Here is an 18,255-nt window from a genome sequence, read left to right as displayed (position 1 = left end):
AGTCTCAGAACCCCTCTGGGCAGTTCCACTCTGTCTTACTGAGTTTGAATGGACTATGAGGGCAGTGACTTTGGGGGGTGATTAGGGGAGTAGAGTTGGAGGGGGGTTAGCATATTCAGGTTTTTGGAACTGTTTAAAGCTTTGGGGATTTCTCTCCTACCTTTTCTCATAGGCCTATGCTTAAGCGGGGAGTGGGCAAGTCATAAAAACAAAAGGATGCAATTCAAACTCTTGAGGCCCTAATAGCTCTTAATTCTTTCAGTGGCCCCAATAACACTGGTTTCTTTACTGAGGCATTCCCATACATTGCGTGAACAAAGGAAGCAGAGTCACTTCCAAATGTCCAGTGTGTGGTAATGGTTGCCATTCAGCCTGCCCTGTAATTAATGAAAACACCAACCACAGTCTGTCCATTGTTTGTCATTGCCCAACAGGAAATGGCAGGCTGATGTGGAGCTGGAGAAGCTCACAATAGCCCAGCAGGAAGTCAAAAGGCCACACACTTTTGATTGAAAGCCTTCTCATTGTAGACCTAGGCGCACCTGAGCAGGTTCCTATTCTTCATGGATATGGGAGTGCTCACTTGATTTGATTCTGTCACTTGGTTTTGACAGCATCAAGAAGCAAAAAGGTTTTTCTTTCCTGATGAACCAAAATTGTGTCTGGAAACACTGTGTGTTCTATTGCAGTTGTCACACAATTAAAATGTGTTGAAAGAGGTAGAGCTAACTATGGAAATGTCACCAGTAGGAAAGCATTATAGTAGACAGCAGACAATACCGTGGTAGGGTGGGCATGGGACTCAGGCGGTCTTGATTCAGAACCTGTTTGTTCAGGGCCTATTCGGTACCAGTTATGTGAGCCTGGGCTGACTGCCGAGCTCTTCCGGGCCAGTCTTCATCTGTACGATGAAGAGAGAGTGATGGAAGAAACCCCCAGGCCCCCTTCAGTAAAAAATTCTATGTTCTAACCCCCTGATGAGGTCAAGGATTGTGAAACAGTTTGTTCACGTGAACTATCAAGAGTACAAAGTGTACCCACAGCCTTTGCCAGGGAAAATGTCGGTCACGTTTACTTGCTAGCAAATAGTTTACTCCTTTCAGGCTCCGCTCAGCTTTTGTTTTGTAAATGTTCATGTTATGTCTGGTAATTTGTTGTTATTTTTCTTATTGACAAAATAAATATTGCCGGTTAAATCAGAAACATAAGTGTTCTACTCCTTTTGCAAACTATACGTTATCGTCTAAATCCATCAGTTAAGGATTTCAAAAGGCTACTGAGCACATTGCTCCACATGGCATGTATTTCCTGGCAATGAATTGACACTTGAATTTAGGTAGACAGGGGTTTTCTACTCCTGTGAACAGTTACAGTCAAAGAAACTCACAGGGGGATTATAGGGCCCTGTTATATAGGGTCTCTATGAGTCAATGGCAGTGAGTTGGGTTTGTTTTGGTGGTATAGTGGTTAAAAGTCGGGCTGATGAGTGCAAGGTCCCATTTTGAAACCACCAGCCACTCGGTGGGAGAAAGACAGGGCTTTCTACTCCTGTAAAGAGTTACAGTCTCAAACTCACAGAAGCAGTTCTACCCTGTCCTATAGGGTTGCTATGAGTTGACATCGACTTGGTGGCAATGAGTTTGATTTGGTTTTTAGTACCAAAGATACCCTAAAGCTTAGGCTGCGGCTTCAGTTTGGAGTCCAGCAGACACAGGCTGGACTGCTGGCTTCTTGTTGCAGTGGTGTGATCCCGGGCATGATTTGTGATCCCCAATTCCGCATCTCTAGAATGAGAATGATAATATATTCCTTTATAGGATTTTTGTGAGGAATAAAGATGACATGTAAAGTACATAAGGCAATATCTGATGTTTAACATATACACAGTAGATATGATGTATAACCCTTATATTATTATACTAATTAACTAAGGAATTCTACCGACCAAGACATCCTCTTGGTAGTGAATTTGGTTGTCATCTAAGCTTCCTAATATGATGGACATAAATGTTATTGTGGTTGTATGTTGGGTTCCTCGCTTCAAGGCCAGCAGTTCAAAATCACTAGGCACTCCAAGGGAGAAAGGCAAAGCTTTCTACTCCCATAAAGAGTTACAGTCTCTGAAACCCACAGACAGTTTTACCCTGCCCTATCGACCGGGTCGCTATCAGTCAGAATCGACTCGCTGACAGTGAGTTTGGCTTGGAGGTTACCAAAGGAGAGCGTCTCACTGGTATGGATGTCCTGTTTTGAGATTTACTAGAGAGAGGTTTTTCTTTGTAGACCAAAGGTATGTACATGAAAATAACTGACAAGAATTTATATTGATAAACTGCCATTTGTAAGCTGTTGTCTTCTTAAGCAAGATTACTTCAAAATGCCTCGCCTGTGATGCTCGGTGCCATTGAGTCTGTCGTGTAATCAATGAAAACATCTGGTGCTTGTCCATTTTACAGGACACCCACAGAGAGACAGTTCCCCCAGGAAACCCCTAAATCTCCTGAGGGAAGAATGGTCAGGATGAGCGCCAGGAAGTCAGGTAACACAGAGCTGACCCTGCGAGGTATGTAGTCTAGCATACCCCAAAGGACCTCTGGTAGTACAGTGAATTAAGCATTGGGCTGCTAACTGAAAGGTCAATGGTTCATATCCTTCAGCTGTATTAAAGGGTCGTAGCATTAGGAAGGTTGAGAACCACTGATCTACATATAACCTCCTCCCTGGGGGATGACAGCAGAAAAACGTGTGAAGGGAGACATCGGTCAGTGACATGAAAACATAATAATTTATAAATTATCAAGGGTTTGAGAAGGAAGGTTGGGGAGAAAGTGGGAGGAAATGAGGCACCGACACCAAAAGCTCAAGTAGAAAGAAAATGATGATGGCAACAGATGTACAATTGTGCTTGACACAATGGATGTATGTATGCCTTGTGATAAGAGCTGTTTGAGCTCCCAGTAAAATGATTTTTTAAAAAGAAAAAGAAAAGGTGTAGGGTAGAAGATGGAGGGTGGGCTAAAATGTAGCCACTTTTAATTGGTGACAGAGGGGGCATTCTATTGTCTAAAACGGAGATAGGGAGTAATGACAGCTAATAATAAGTCAAAGACCAAGTCTGGAGGTGGCTGCTGTATGAAAGCTGGGACAGCTAGTTGGAAGCCCAAGGTTCTTGGAGTAGAAGTGCAGTTAAGAGTGTGGCCAGTGTTGGCTCATTGTAAGGCTTGCAGAAGCTGCTTCCCCCAAAGTGGGCAGCCAAGACCTCGAACACCTAGGATATCAATCTTTATGCATTCGAATTTCATTTTACATGACCTCCAATTTTCCTAGATTCATATTTCATGCATTCCAATTTCCATGATTAAGTTTTCGCAGCTCTTCTAAACTTGAGTTGTGCTCCATTAGCAAATGAACATCCTGGAGGCTCCTCTCCCACAGTCACGATCATGACTCCATGATGGACTGACTACTTGGAGAATGCAGTTCCTCCTCAGTCACTCTTCGAGTGCCTTCCAGCCTGAGGCATTATTGCCAACAGTGCTCTGCATCCATTCACTAGGCCTGCGGCAGCTGACATGTTTCATCACTGTGCATAGGTTTTCAGCAGCGACGTCCTCTGAAATGGAGCGCCAAGGCCTTCTTCATCGTCTGTTCTTAGTCCAGAAGCTCTGCTGAAACCTATTCCCTGTGGGGGACCCTGCTGGCATTTGAAATACCAGTGACAGCGCTTCCAGCATCACAGCCACACACGCGCTACCACAGTATGACACACTGACAGAAAAGAGGCGGGGTCCACAATGGTCACAGTAAACGTTTTGCTCATTCGGATCCTAGCTAACCATGCCGTGCATCCAGCTAACGCGCAAAGGTGAGCTGGGGCTGCCGCTAGGATTCCTAGTGATTGCCGAGAACACGATGGTGAGGTAGCCACAGCTTCCCTCTGCGGAATGTAAACTGATACAGCCATATGTATTTTTATCTTACCACTTAGGGTGGGGCCATACATGCCTGTACATATCGATAACACATACACACACCAGAAGGACCTCTAGGTAAATAATGAATTGGTTATTATGTGGTATGAGACGTTTAGCTGGGGAACTTTGAAGTGATTAATGTGACTCTGTTGTAAGATTTTCAGTTGCAGAATTTAAAAACAAACATAAAACTGGTTAGCAAAATGTTGGTTTTTTTTTTTATTAAAAACCACTGGTAAATCATTACCTGAGCAATTGTATAAAATTTAAGGACCCAAACCCAACCCAGTGGAACCCACTGTCATTGACTTGATTCCAACTCATAGTGACGTTACAGGGCAGATGGCAACTGCTCACTCCATAACTTTTCCAAACGAATCTTCCACAGAGCAGATTACCTCATTCTGCACCCTTGGAATGACTGATGGGTTCAAACAGCTGACCTTGTCGGTAGCAGCCCAATTCATAAGCCACTACACCACTGAGTACGGTAATAGGGATGAGACCTGACCGCTGACCGTAAGCTCCCCTACTACCCACCCCACTTCTTTGGCGACAAAGATACTCTTTCAGTGTCTGTCTGGATGCTCAACATGAGATCATGTTTTCATGCTATAATGTGCTGCATTTCTCACTCACTTTCAGTCTTCTGGGAGCCCTGGTGGTGTACTGACTACATGTTAGGCTGAAATCTACGTAGTTGACAGTTTGACTCCACCTGGCTGCCCCCAAGGGAGAAAGACAAGGCTTTCCACTCCCATAACGAGGTGCAGTCTCTGAAACCCACAGGTGGGTAGGGGTGAGTGGGCATTGGCTGGATGATAGTGAGCTTGGCTTGGTTCCAGTCTTCAAGTGGAAGACACTATTTCTGTCTCGATTGACATGTAGTTTATCACTTAGGGAGCTCCTACTTTTTTCCTGGGGGCAATGCCAGGTACACAGGAGCCCTGGTTATACTGGGTTATCAGTTGGGCAGCTAACTGAAAGATGAGCAGTTCAAAATCACCATCTACTTCTCAGGAGAAAGACTAGTCATAGTCTTAGAAATCCATTGGGGCCATTTACACTGTCCAGTAGAGTCACTATGAGTTGAATCGGCAGATAGCTGCGAATTTAGTCTAGCGCTTTTCATCTTCACATCAAAACCTTATGAAATAGGTGCTCTATCTCCTGTGTAGGAATGGAGAACCAAAGCTTAAAGAGATTACATAACCAGTTCAAGGGCACAAAGATATTAAGAAATTAATTTTTTATTCTTAAATCCATTGTCTTCATTCATAAGCTCTATATTGGGTTTTTATACAAGATGAAATGGATTACCATTTCCCAAGCCTGTTACCACTCTCAAAGCACAGCAGTTTACATGCTGGGCTGCTAATCACAAGGTCAGAAGTTCAAAACCACCAGTTATTCCTCAAGAGAAAGATATGGCCTTACTCCCATAAAGAGTTCCAATCTCAAAAACCCATGGGCAGCTCTGCTCTGGCCTATAGGGTCTCTGGGAGTCACCATCCACTTGAGGGCAGGGAGTTTGGTTTGGGTTTTGGAAAGCTGGAATGATCACGCACCCTCACAGGATGCTTTTCCGCAAAGGCTTTTTGTGAAACAACTGTTGGCTCAATATCTAGCTGCTCTTTTTGTTTCCCTGACCTCACGTCCAATTAACAGTGAACATGCATGTTTGTGGGCCCGGGCATTAGTAAGTAAGGAGTTCTTTCAGGGTAGAGAATAAGTTCAACAGGTGTTACAGAGACCCCAAAGTGCAGTTGGTACAGGATGACAGTAAAGCACTCAACTGCTAACCTAAGCGTTGGTGGTTTGAACCCACTGGCCCCTCCTTGGGAGCAAGATGTGGCAGTTTGCTCCCATAAAGATTACAGACGCTCTGAGCACATCTACTCTGCCCTGTGGTGTCACTCTGAGTCAGAATCGACTCAGCAGCAAAGGGCTTGTCTTGTTTCTGTTTTGACACAAGATGAAATGGAGTGTTCTTTCCCAGGCCTGGTACTGATCTCACTCATGTAAGCCTTCACGCTCCAGGCTGCTTCTGGCTGACTGCTCCACCAGCCCAAGGACGTGACCTTTATCCTCAAGGTCTAAGTTGGTTACACCCACTTTCTAGCAGTTGCAGGACGAGGAAGCTACCAAGAAGAGAAGCCTAGAGTACACGCCAGCCAATTTGGAAGGTGGGGACCTAGAAGCTGCTCTGGGACGCTGCCACACGCTCACACCACCGACGGGGCCTTGGGTGCCTGGGCAGAGCATGGCAGAGGTTCTGAAGCAAGAGTCATGGAAAAGCAACAAGCATTTGCTGGCCATTGAGAAGTCTAACACACCGATTCATTTCAATGTTTTTTTCCCCCCCCTGAACTTTTCTGAGTAACATTACTTGCATTTTTATATTTTGAAGCCTGATGATAAAACTAGGGCTTCAGTAAGTTTTTTGTTGATTTATTAAAAAAGATTTATTCAGGACCTACTTATTATTGTCATTGTTCACCATCAAGTCGATTCTGACCCCAGCAATCCTATAGGACAGCAAAGATTCCCCATAGGGTTTCCTAGGCTGTTGGTGGTTTCTCCTGTGGAGCTGCTAGTGGGTTTGAGCCCTGGGTTAGCAGCTGAGTGCTTAAGCAAGGTAGCAGGGTGCCCTCCTGGCCATGTAAAGCCTTCCCAGCAAGAGTTATGGTCTTGGAAACCCACGGGGCAGCGCTATCCTGGCCTGTAGATCGCTGGAATCAACTCCCTGGCAGTGTATAGTTTCGAGAACGCATTCCCCAATCCTTGCCTTCATGGATCCTTCTAGTTATCCATACATAGATCACACTGTATAGATAAAGGATAGAGGATGATATTTAAGTCAAGGCATTCAGACTCCAGAGCCCTTAACCATTTGATTGATAGATGAGTGGATAGATGAGAACGGCGAGCAAAAAAATGTTTCCAATACATTAGAACTAGCTTTCTTGCTGTCCTGTAGCTACGACTTAGAGGGTCAGGTTGCCCGACTTTAAGGTCAGTCTTTCCAGACTGCAATGGAACACTCTGTAAGAGCACCTACGCCATGCCACAGTGCATTTAGAAAACAAATGCAGTTGCTAGAAATACTTCCTTGTTCTCCATGGCTCCAAATCCGCGAGGAGGGTAAGAGTATGTTCTGGATCGTCAGAAAGGGAAGGTCCTGGTTCAGAATTGCACTAGACAGCACCGACTGGCTAGTGGCCTGTCAGGCAGGGGAGTTTGAACCTGGGGCTCATGGACCCCAGGCCAGTGTCACCTCAAGAGAGCCAAGGTGAGGACATCAGAAATAACCACTACAGTAGTCCTTGAGAATTGAAGTCTCACCTGTAGCACACGAGTCTTTCTTCTCTGCTTTCAGAAATAACAGGTAAAAAAAAGTTTAAATGCAGTAACTGGCCCGTCATGCGAACCAGTGTATTTCCTGCCATGCTACAGAGCATCTAAAATCTCATGTGCCTTCAGTGTGCACGTCTCTCCCTCAACGGCGCTGGACTGCAGACCCTGAGGGTTGTCCCACCTCAGATCCCCCCTGAGTGGTGGCTCTCTTTCTCGGGCAGTGCAGAGGTGACCCCCGAAAGGTAATGGAGGGAGCCTGCATGGTGCTGTGAGCACGCTCGCAGTGAGTGCAGGCCCGACTGGTGCAGTGTGGACACGTGGAGGGCCACGTGGCCATTGACGCCCTTACAGAGATGGACGGTACTCCGGGGGCGGGAGCTGAGTTGATTCCCAAGGGCATGAGGCCGGGTCGTTAGCGCCTTGGAGACCATGTCACATAGAGTCCTCCGTGTCTGGCCAGCGTTGGTAGAGGTGGGGTGGGATGGGGAGCGGGAGTGCCCCGCCCACAGGAGACACATTCTGCACTGATCTGGCCGCATCACCCCAGCCTCCCTGGAGGAGGTGCCAGCTGGAGTTCCCTGCCCTTGGGAACACCCTAACTTGCTGCTCAGCCTCTCAAAGGTGGAATGGTGGCACGGGGTCGCGGAGAGCCCTCTGAAGGTGTACACAGCTGCCGCCTTATTCGGAACCTCCCAGCTGGCGCCTCGCTTTCTCCCCGGGCGTGCACCCCTGCCAGCAGCTGCTTGGGCTCCTCTAGGCTTCGCCAAAGAAGTGAACGGGAGAAGCCACATGGAGACAGCAAACTCGAGCCACCTTCCTCACACCCACCTCCCCTCCGCTCTGTCCGCTCTGGTGGGACCACACAACAGTAAAAAAAAAAAAAAATCATATATATATTTTTAAAGAACTGGTTATTTTGGGGAAGGAGCTGTCTCCCTCCCCCCTCGGGCAGACCTCGCAGGAAGCAGCTGCGGGTGTGGATGCCGGCTAGGGGAAGGTCGCTCCCAAGGCTGCAGGCCCGTACATAGGGGAGAGGCTGAGGGCAGTGGGAGATGGGAGAGCCCTGGTTTGTTCACCCTACGTCTTCCCCTGGTCTGACAAGGAACTAAAGTGGGAGGGCACTAGTGGGGGACCCTTGAGGCAGTGGAGACAGATTCCCTACAAGCTAGAGCTTCCTTATTTTTATCCAAGGAACTTGGGGCAGAGAAAGGGGCCACAACATGGGAGCCCAGAGGGAAGAACGTGTGCTCGAAACAGCCCTAGCACTGCGACTGACAATTGTTGGCCCAATAGTATGACGTGAACTTCGGCTGGCATTATTTACCCTGGCCGGGCAGCCCCTCCCCAACCCAGTTCTGCTGCAGCTCTCCCCAGGGGCCAGCAGACCGCAGCCATGTGGGAAGGAGAGGGACGGGCTGGAGAGGAGCCAGGCAGCTGTGCACGCCATCTTCTTGGAGGGCCCGTGTAACGCATTTCCCTTCTTGCGCCCACAGATGGATCTGTCCGTAGACACCCTCTTTAGCTTCATGCAGGAGCGCCAGAAAAGGTACGCCAAGTATGCAGAGCAGATCCAGAAAGTCAACGAGATGTCCGCCATCCTCCGCCGCATACAGATGGGCATCGACCAGACGGTGCCCCTGATGGAGAGACTCAACAGCATGCTGCCCGAGAATGAGCGGCTCGAGCCCTTCAGCACGAAGCCCGATCGGGAGCTCAAACTGTAGAGGGCCGCTACCTCCCTGCCAGGCCCTGCTCCCCGGATAGAGCCTGGCTTCATCGCCAGTGCCCTGGGCCATTGGGAAGCTGAGTCCTGTGGTCTGACCAGGCCTGGAGGCTTTGGTGAGCCCTGAAGTGAACAACGTGAAGCCGTCTGGGCCTGAAACTCACTTGTCTCTAATTGTTCTAGGATGCGGTTTTCTTCTGTCAGCTGAACCACAGGTTCTCAGTGATAGCTGAAGTCAGAACATTACAATTATTAGGGATTCTTTACAGAACTCGGCATTGGGAACTATTTTTATTTTGCGTCGGTTGTTGTTTTGTTGTTTTTAATTGAGAGTGAATAATCTGATCTAGTTGAGTGAAAAGATGGAGTGACAGGGAGATTTGAAAAATCTGTACATGATGCCTTTATGAAATTGTACTGAGTAGGCTTTCCAGGCCAAGGGTTAGAAACATAAAGAACTCATTTAATCTGGGTTTCTGTGTGGTTTCTGTTCTTACCCTACTAGGTACAGCCCAGTAGGGCCTCTGGTCTGGCTCGCCTGGCTCCTCCTGACTGGTATGCTTATTGGGCGCCAGATGACCGGGCCCCTTCCATTGCTGTCTTCGGGAGACAGAGTCCTCTCCGCTTCCCCCTCTGGCTCATCTCCCGTGGTAACTGGTTTCCCTGAAACTAATGTGGTGTGGCTTGCTTTTTCTCTGCCAGGACCAGCAGGACACCCCTCCTTGTGGCCAGGTTCGAACCAGCATTTGTTTCTGCTCGCCTAGTCGAGGCTTGCAACATTTGAGCGGTGACAGCTGACCCCAGCGATCGCCCCTCCACAGGCATTTCTTGAGCCCATCGGATGTGTCAGGCACCATCGTGCTGGGGAGACACCTTGGCTGTGCAGCCCTTGCCCTTCTTTCGTGAAAACATGGAAACAACCGTGGAGATACGTGCACTTCTTCTTTCTCACATCATAGATGTTCTAAAAGGACTAAACTCCACACAAATGGGATTTAGGGACCGATCTACGCCAAGAACTGGAACAGAGAGCCCCGCGGGATAGAGGGAATTCTCCGAGGCCAGGATGCCACACCGCCCTGATAGTTTTGGGCTTGGCATAAGCAACCCTAGGTGTACTCACACAATGATGGTTTTTGTTCTTTGGTGTCTGATACCTGATCCCTTCAACACCTCGTGATCACACAGGCTGGTGTGCTTCTTCTCTGTGGGCTTTGTTGCTTCTGAGCTAGATGGCCGCTTGTTTGCCTTCAAGCCTTTAAGACCCCAGACACTATATCTTTGATAGCTGGGCACCATCATCTTTCTTCACCATGTTTGCTTATGTACACATCTGTCTTCAGTGATCATGTCGGGAAGGTGGGTATCATGGAATGACCATTTAGCTGAGTAAGGTGCTATTGTATTGGAGTGTGCGCAAGGAGGCCCAATGTCCACCTGCTACCCTACTACTGAACCTATAAATGTATGCACCTAGGTCTATTTCCCCCATAAACATAAACATATTTACATATGTACATGTCTGTATTTAGGCTTCTATGTATGCTCTTTCCCTCCTACTCCTTTCCTCTATTTCCTTACGCTCCCCTCCTCTCCCACTACCATGTTCAGCCTTCATTCTGGTTTCAGTAGTTCCTCTCAGTTACCTTGCCCTTGGTCACTCCCTACCAGTCCTCCCATCCCCTCCCTCCACTGGTTTTGAACCACTCGTTTTTTTTCCCTTATCTCTGGGTTGGCCAACACCTCCTCCCTTTCCCTATCCCTCACACTCTCATGTCCCTCCGGGACCATAGGTCCCATTATTTTCTTCTCACATTGTTGTTCAGCCTATCTTATCTAGGTGGACCTGCAGATATAGTAATAGGTGCATAAAAATGCAGATGGCCTCTTTGAGGAAGCCGTGGCGGTCGTCCCACAGTGCTCTGTCCCATTCCTGACTCACCGCTGTTCGCTCTCACCAAGGAACAAGTCGGTCAGGAAGCGCCCCACCGCCATGGCATTTAAGGACACGGGAAAGACACCTGTGGAACCAGAGGTGGCCATTCACCGAATTAGAATTACTCTGACCAGCCGCAACGTGAAATCCTTGGGGAAAGTGTGTGCTGACTTGATCAGAGGGGCTAAGGAGAAGAACCTGAACGTGAAGGGACCAGTTAGGATGCCTACCAAGACTCTGAGAATTACGACCAGGAAAACTCCCTGTGGGGAAGGTTCTAAGACCTGGGATCGATTCCAGATGAGGATCCACAAGCGTCTCATTGACTTGCACAGTCCGTCTGAGATAGTGAAGCAGATCACTTCATCAGTATTGAGCCTGGAGTAGAGGTTGAAGTCACCATTGCAGATGCTTAAATCAACTATTTTAATAAATTGATTTATCTGTTGGTTAAAAAAAAATGCAGATGGCTTTGACAGCACCAAAGTGGCCATAAGAACATGGCGTCAACAGCAGCCACACCGAAACACTGACAAACAAAAAAGCCACTGACATACGAAATTTAAAAGGAGAGAAAAAAAAGGAAAAAACAAAACAAAAAGACAGCAAAAAACAAACAAAACACCTGTTAGTAGTTTGAGGTCTGTTTGTTGACCTTTAGGAGTGCTTTCTGGACAAGTCTGATGGGGTTCCATGTCCTGGCCCCAAAGAACATCCTTTATACTCCCTCGGGACCTCCTTGCTCTGCTTCTCCCACCGCTCCATTGCACGCCCCCAGTGTTTTGTCTCAGTGCGGTGGGGTCAGCTCAGTCGCACATCCCCCACTGTGTCTCAGGTGCTGCCCCGTGTAGGGCCATGGGTCAGTGTAGGATGTCGCATCTCGCCGTGGGGCCGGCTGTATGGTCCTCTCTATGATGGGCCCTTCGAGCTGGGCTGTCATCCTCTGAGCTTGGTGGGCCCCGGTGTGCTCCGCTCCGTTCTTCCGCCTTCCTTTGCTTCAGCTTCCTTCTGGGTGTGGTGTGGTAGGTCAGTTCCTTTCCCACAGCAGATGATTTGTTTTCATTTTCTGTGGTACTCCCTATGATGGTGGGGGTCGGGCTGATTCTGGTTGTGGCTGGCCTATGGTCCAGTCTCTTTGTGCGTTCCTCCGCACTTTACCTTGCCCTTGGAGGGAGGTTTTCAACCTAGAATGAAATTTATGCGGTAAAGCAAAACAAAACAAAAAGCTGTATGACAGAAGAAAGGGAGCATTCCAAGCCATATGGAAACTTTCTTTTTAAATTCAGAAATTGGGGGGTGGGGGCGGAATTAGCAGCCCACAGGCTTTTCTAAAGACCAGAACAATCCTGGTTGTGCATTGTGACAAGTTGGACCCAGAGGCAAGGACAGAGCCTCAAGGGTGGTCAGACCCCATCATGGTTGGAAATTACAGCCCCTCTTTGGGGCTGCAGGAGGAAGCTGGGAAAGAGTCGCTCAGCCTGTGGAGATGCAGGTGGTCACAGGGCAACCTGGGGAGTAACCCTTAGAAGCAATGAGGTGGGGGAGGTGAAGCCATACCTTCACCTGTCAGTGGCCACCCAGGCAAAAGGACTTTGTCTTGATGCCTTAGGGTGGTCCAGGTCTTACTTATAGAGCTGGCTAGCTGAGAATGTGCATCAAAGCAATGTTCTGAAGGCCAGGAAGTGACTGCCCAGCAAAGATGGTTCTATGAAATGTGGTGGCAACTGAGGCCATCTTTTTATTTTGAAGTACCGTTTCTATCATGTATTAAATTTCCATGTAATTAAGAATCTAATTCTGGCTGATAGTCCATCGGCATTCTCTTCATGCTGCCTCATACCGGTTTTTGTTTGTTTTAAACGACTGCTTGAATATTGATAATTTGACGGTGCATTTGAATATCTGACATTGGTAGACCAGGTTCCTCCTACCAGCTTCACTGTCTTTTCCCTTTGTAAGACAATGATTTCAAACTGAGAAACCAGTTGGGAGATTTCTGTTGGTATTTCTTTCTAGATTGCAGGATGGGGCATTTTTAAGTGTACCTTTCCCTGTGGTCATACTAGTTGGAGTTCCTGGAGCATCAGGAGCCCGCTCTGTAGAAAGGAACACTCAGAGCCTTCAAAGGAGGAAGGTCTGGTCGTTGAGCCCTAAAAATAGGTCAGGACTCAAGGTGCACTGTAAGTGGTTTACAAATAAAGACGCACACTGGGCTGCTGACTGCGCCTATAGGGGGCTGAGCTTTCTCAGTTTCCGCAGCTTATGGTCTAAAGCATGGTGGAAAGAGAGACCTTCCTAGCACAGTGTTAAGATGCTTCTCAGCCAGCCAGCTCACCCTCCAACAACTTTTTTTTTCCGTAAAGAATTTGGACAGCCTTGATATTGACATAGATCTGCGTCCCAAGTAGATAGATAAGTAAGAGGAATAGGCAAATTCCATGTTTCTGGAAGAAATTCTAGTTAATATCTATGGAGTGTGGCGGTTTTGCAATGTGTCAACTTGGCTCAGCCGAACTGTACTTCTCAGAATTCCCTGTTTGTTTTGGGTTAGGCTTGGCCACAGTCGAGATTTGCATGAGATTTGGCAGAGATGGCGCAGGCCCTGCTCCGTCTCACGTTCTCATGTATCGGTTGTACCTTTGCTTCAGACAACAGCTGGGCCCCCATCCCCTGAGGGGCGAGTCCTCCAGCAGTTCCAAATCCCAGGCCAGGGATGCGAACTCGCTTATCCTTAAAGGCACCTCACAGCAAAGGTGAAGGCTTGGACATGAGGAGACACCAGGGTGGGTTCTGCCGAAGGCTAATGCCACGTTTGTTTGTTGCTCACAGGCCAGCTGCCCTTGCCCTCTCAGACTGCATGCCCGCTTCCTGCCCAGCACGCTGCACTGTGACTTCAGGATCAGCAGAGGGACAGAGGGACTGAGCATGCTTTACCAGCTCTTGCAATTGCTTAGGAACCCCTGGCGGCACTGACAGGGCATATGTTTGGCTGCTAACTGAAAGGTTGCACGTTTGAATCTACCCAGAAGCATCTCAGAAGAAAGGCCTGGAGATCGAGTGCCAGCCACAGAGAGCCCCTGGGACACAGGGCTATCCTAACACACATGAAGCCTCACCAGGGGTCAGAATTGACGGCCACGGGTATTACTGGTGTGTACAAAGTTTCAAAACATGGAAAATTCCATTTTCCTAGTAACTCTTTGAAGCCCCCTTGTCCGTTGTTTAATGTTAAATACTCTGAGCAGTTCCCGTATTCCACATTGTTCCTAATGGATCTGCTTTGCTGATTGAACTCTACCTGGTAACATGGTGTGACCAGCCCTTTCCCAACTCAATACTTTTTCCTGATAAGTTCTAGAAATCGAAGTGATTTGCTATTTCAGGAAACATTTGTGCTGGGTCCCTCTATTGGTTAGTTCTCTATGGTCCTAGCGTGTCCCTACGGGATGCATCAGGTGTAAGGAGCAGTGTAGAGTTATCCGATAAAGAGGCCTGGCTGGAAATCTCTCCCGGGATTTGGGGCAGCTATTCGTTAGTGCTGTTCCGGATGGGCGCTCCTGCCTTTTCCGGCCCTCACATCCACATCCGGTGCTGCTGCTTCAGCAACCACGAGGAGCATCTTGGGCTGGGGTCGCACAGCAGCGTCTGGGCCTCGGTCGGCGGAGTTGCTGCTGTCTGGCAGCATCGGGTTGACCCTAACTCTCAGACACCCTGTGTCCAGCCGAGCAGAACTCGCCCCGTCCTCCCTCCCGCAGGCGCACAATCGTTGCCGTGTTTGAGCCTATTTCAGCCAGGGTGTCGATCAGCCTCTTGAGGATCTTTCTGGTTCACTGACCCCAAAGGAGCACCGGTGACACGGTGGTTATATTTGGGGCTGCACCCCACAAGGTCAGCACTTCGAAACCAACAGCCAGCTCTGTGGGAGAAAGACAGGGCTTTCTACTCCTGTAAACTCAGAAAGTCACAGAGGCAGGCCTCCTCTGCCCTGTAGGGTCATAAATGGCAGTGAGTTTGTGTTTTATACTTTACCAGGCATTTGTTCTTCTCGAGGGACGAGCTCATCCCAAGGCTATATTTCCATCCTTGCTTCTGGCTGGACAGCTCTCAACACAGATGGGTCCATTGTTCTGCTAGTCCTTGGAATGCTCACTCTTCACCAACACTCCATCTCAGAAGTGCCCTTTCTTTTTAGCATTTTCTTTATCCTTACTCATTGTCGTACTTTTATATGCATAGGTTGTTATTAGGGGCCATTGAGTCGACTCTGATGCCTAGTGACCCTCTGCACAACAGAACAAAACACTGCCTGATCCCATCTTCACAATTGTCCCTGTGCCTAAAGCAGCCATGGCATCAATCCAGCTCATAAAGGGCTTTCCTCTTTTTCACCGCCCCTCCACTTTACCAAACGGCCCTTCTCCAGGGACTGGGCTCTCCTGACAGTATGTCCAAAGTATGTAAGACAAAGTCTTGCCAGCCTTGTCTCTAAGGAGCACTCTTGGGCCGTACTTCTTCCAAAACAGATCTGTTTTCCTTTTTAGAGTTCATAGTACTTTGAATATTCCTCTCCGGCACCACAATTCAAATGCATCTATTCTTCTACAGTCTTCCTCATTCAATGTCCAACGTGCACATGCATATGAGGCACTAGAGAATTCCATGGTTTGGGTATTTGGTCCTCAAAGATACATCCTTGCTTTTCAATGCTCTTAAAGAAGTGCAGATTTCCATAATGCAGTCCCTCTATAGATCTCTTGCCTGCTGCTTCCATGAGCACTAGTTGTGAATCCAACCAAGACAAAATCCTTGACTTCAACCTTGTCTCCATTCATTGTGGTGTCACCTATGGGTCCAGCTGTGAGGATTTTGGGCTTCCTTACATTGAGTTGTCACCCACACTGAAAGCTACAGTGGTGGTCACATGTTTATGAGTGAACTAAGAATACCATCATTTGGGTCATGTACAACTTAGTCCTTAAAATGGTGTCTATTTTTATTTTAAACCACTTTAAAGAGGTCCCTTATAGCAGGTTTGCCCAATGGGCTTAGTAGAGACTAACTTCTAGCTCCCAACAGAAAACCTTTTTACCTTTGACTGACAAATTTCACTGGCATCCAATGGCTCTCTCCTTGAAGAACCTGTTTTGCTTTACAACCTATCAATCTGTCAACCTACACATAAGAACACTCAAATCCCTACACTGCAGAGGCCTTGCTGTACTAGTTCAAGGGGAGAGTTGGTAGAAGCTGGACTTCACACTATTTAGGTACACATCAATTTACAACCAATATTGTAGGAGGCTAATAGCAAGTTACGCTATCGATATTATGAAAGTCTTTATAGTTTATAGATTCCACATCCTGTTTCCTCAGCATTTATCTGTAACTTACTTTTGTCCTAATGTGTTTCTTGTTCTTAGATGATGACAGCAAATTTCAAAATCATGTTGAGAAGTCCCTACTTTGACAGGAGTGCCCTCAGGAAATGAGTGTGTGTGTGCATGTGTGCGCGCGCCTGTGTATGTGTGTGTGTGTAGGACTCTCTGGGCAGTGCTTTGCTCTTTTCCTAGACGTGGGCTCGTCATGTTGTCCTTCGATGTGTTACCACTGACTCAGGTGCTGGGACTGGCGTGCGTGTGTCCTTTGTCGTGTGTGTGAATTTTCAGGATTGAGCTAGCTTTATCCTCTGCTAATAAGGCTCCAGAGAGACGCAAGAGCCTTCCGAAATGAGAGCTGTGAGAAAACATGTATTAAAATCCTAGTGGACCTGGAAACCGTCTCCTGGTTTGTTTACCTCAGCCAGAGCCAGAGAATACTCAGTCAGTAGTACGGTAATGTCAGAAGGTTGATATCAACAACGGGTGAGAAAGCGAAAGGTGAACTTTTTTTTTTCTTCCTGTGGATTTCCAGGAGTAAAATTCCTTACTCTTGAGCAAAGGAATTTTGTTTTCCATCCCGTCCACCTGCCCTTCTGCACCGTAGCTGTTCACTAACAGCCTTTGCAGTGCACCTCCATGACCGTCACCGCTCAGCCCTCGTCTCAACTTCCAGTTGGTCCTTGGAGCCAGGATCCTTCATGCGCTCCTCCAGTGATCGGAGAGCTGCTGTTACTGTTCGCGGTTTCATGTTGCTTCTAGAAGCCTGTTTTTGCCCCGTTCCCAAGACCTCACGTGTGACACTGTGCCGGTCAGCTTGTCCCTGGGCTGGCATACAACACTGCCCCAACTACCCCTCAGTTACTGCCCCGCCCCAGGCTGTGGCACTGTGAAGGCCTCTCGCCGGATTTGATGTGTTCTGAAGCCATGCCAGATGCAGTTTTAAGTGGGACCAGAGATTGAACCAGAGATGCATGATTATGGCACCTACCCAAAGAAGCCCCGAGCTGCTGCCAGCGCAGACAACACTTTACATTATGGTGTGCACTTAACTGCAGTCAATGACTTCTTCCCAGATATCTTATCATTCAAGCGTTTCTCCCTCCTGAACCTAGTTAAGTGATATTACCGTGTTCATGAAGGGTAGCGTCAGGATTTGTGAAACGGTGGGTGGGAACTGCTTGGATGCAGATGTGAGAGAATCGTTCAGTGTAGACAGGAAAATGCCCAGAGAAATTCAGACGTGGCTCATGGGGAGAAGGCTTTGTGCGGCGCTTCTACCTTGTATATTTTTAAGGGGACACAGCGAATGTTCGCCTTGGGAAGGGATGCATGGTGGCATGGATACTGGCATGAAGGAAGGAGCTCCTCTTGGGTGCAGAGGAGTGTGGACCCATTTCCTCTGCTCCATACACACCCTCCCAGAGGAGGCCCCTCTCAGGAGGCTGGGAAGACCCAGCTGTGCCTGACAAAGGGCAGTACAGGTTGTGAGGACAGTGTATACACGACCCTGTTTAAAAACAGCTCTTTCCCCAGTGGCTCTCTCAAGAGCTTGATGTGCACCCACAGAAAGGAGTGTGGGCACACTTGCAGCAAGCGTGTCATCTTGGGTTGGCGCTGCTTCAGGGGCGGTGGCTTTGTTCTTTAAGCCCATCTCTGATTCATCTGCCCCCTTTCTACACTTCCTCTAGCCTCTCAGATCTGGGGTCCACACTGCTTCCAAGAGTGGAAGAATTGGTGTTAGTCTGTGTCAGACACCACGCTGCCCTGCCCACTGCTGCCTGGCTGTGGGGCTCAGGATCGATCGCACGTCCTCTCGAGCACAATGCACACTAGAGCCCTATTGCCACACTCGGACTCTTCTCAGTAGTGTGGAAGGCAGCCTGGCTT

General features: G+C 48.1%; 2 protein-coding genes across 4 annotated transcripts in view; both read left to right on the top strand.

The window, feature by feature from the left end:
• The window catches only part of BORCS5 (BLOC-1 related complex subunit 5), a 103,823-nt gene extending 94,302 nt beyond the window's left edge, over positions 1-9,521 (top strand). For all 3 annotated transcript variants that reach the window (XM_075552055.1, XM_075552054.1, XM_075552053.1), the window contains exon 4: positions 8,825-9,521. In XM_075552055.1, coding sequence (XP_075408170.1) covers positions 8,825-9,055 — 231 coding nt within the window. In that variant the 3' untranslated portion in view covers positions 9,056-9,521. The remainder of the gene's footprint in view (positions 1-8,824) is intronic.
• Positions 9,522-11,036: 1,515 nt separating this feature from the next.
• LOC142451179 (small ribosomal subunit protein uS10-like) lies at positions 11,037-11,418 on the top strand. The gene has a single exon (XM_075553093.1). It carries the CDS (start codon positions 11,048-11,050, stop codon positions 11,375-11,377), a length of 330 nt encoding a protein of 109 aa, XP_075409208.1. The 5' UTR covers positions 11,037-11,047; the 3' UTR covers positions 11,378-11,418.
• The last annotated feature ends 6,837 nt before the right edge of the window (positions 11,419-18,255 follow it).

The sequence above is a fragment of the Tenrec ecaudatus genome, chromosome 6 (assembly GCF_050624435.1).
Source record: "Tenrec ecaudatus isolate mTenEca1 chromosome 6, mTenEca1.hap1, whole genome shotgun sequence".
Lineage (NCBI taxonomy): Eukaryota > Metazoa > Chordata > Mammalia > Afrosoricida > Tenrecidae > Tenrec > Tenrec ecaudatus.
This window is presented reverse-complemented; position numbering and strand designations above follow the sequence as displayed.

Excerpts from the sequence above, each read along its gene's own strand:
- LOC142451179 (XM_075553093.1), top strand. The coding sequence starts at position 11,048 with ATGGCATTTAAGGACACGGGAAAGACACCTGTGGAACCAGAGGTGGCC.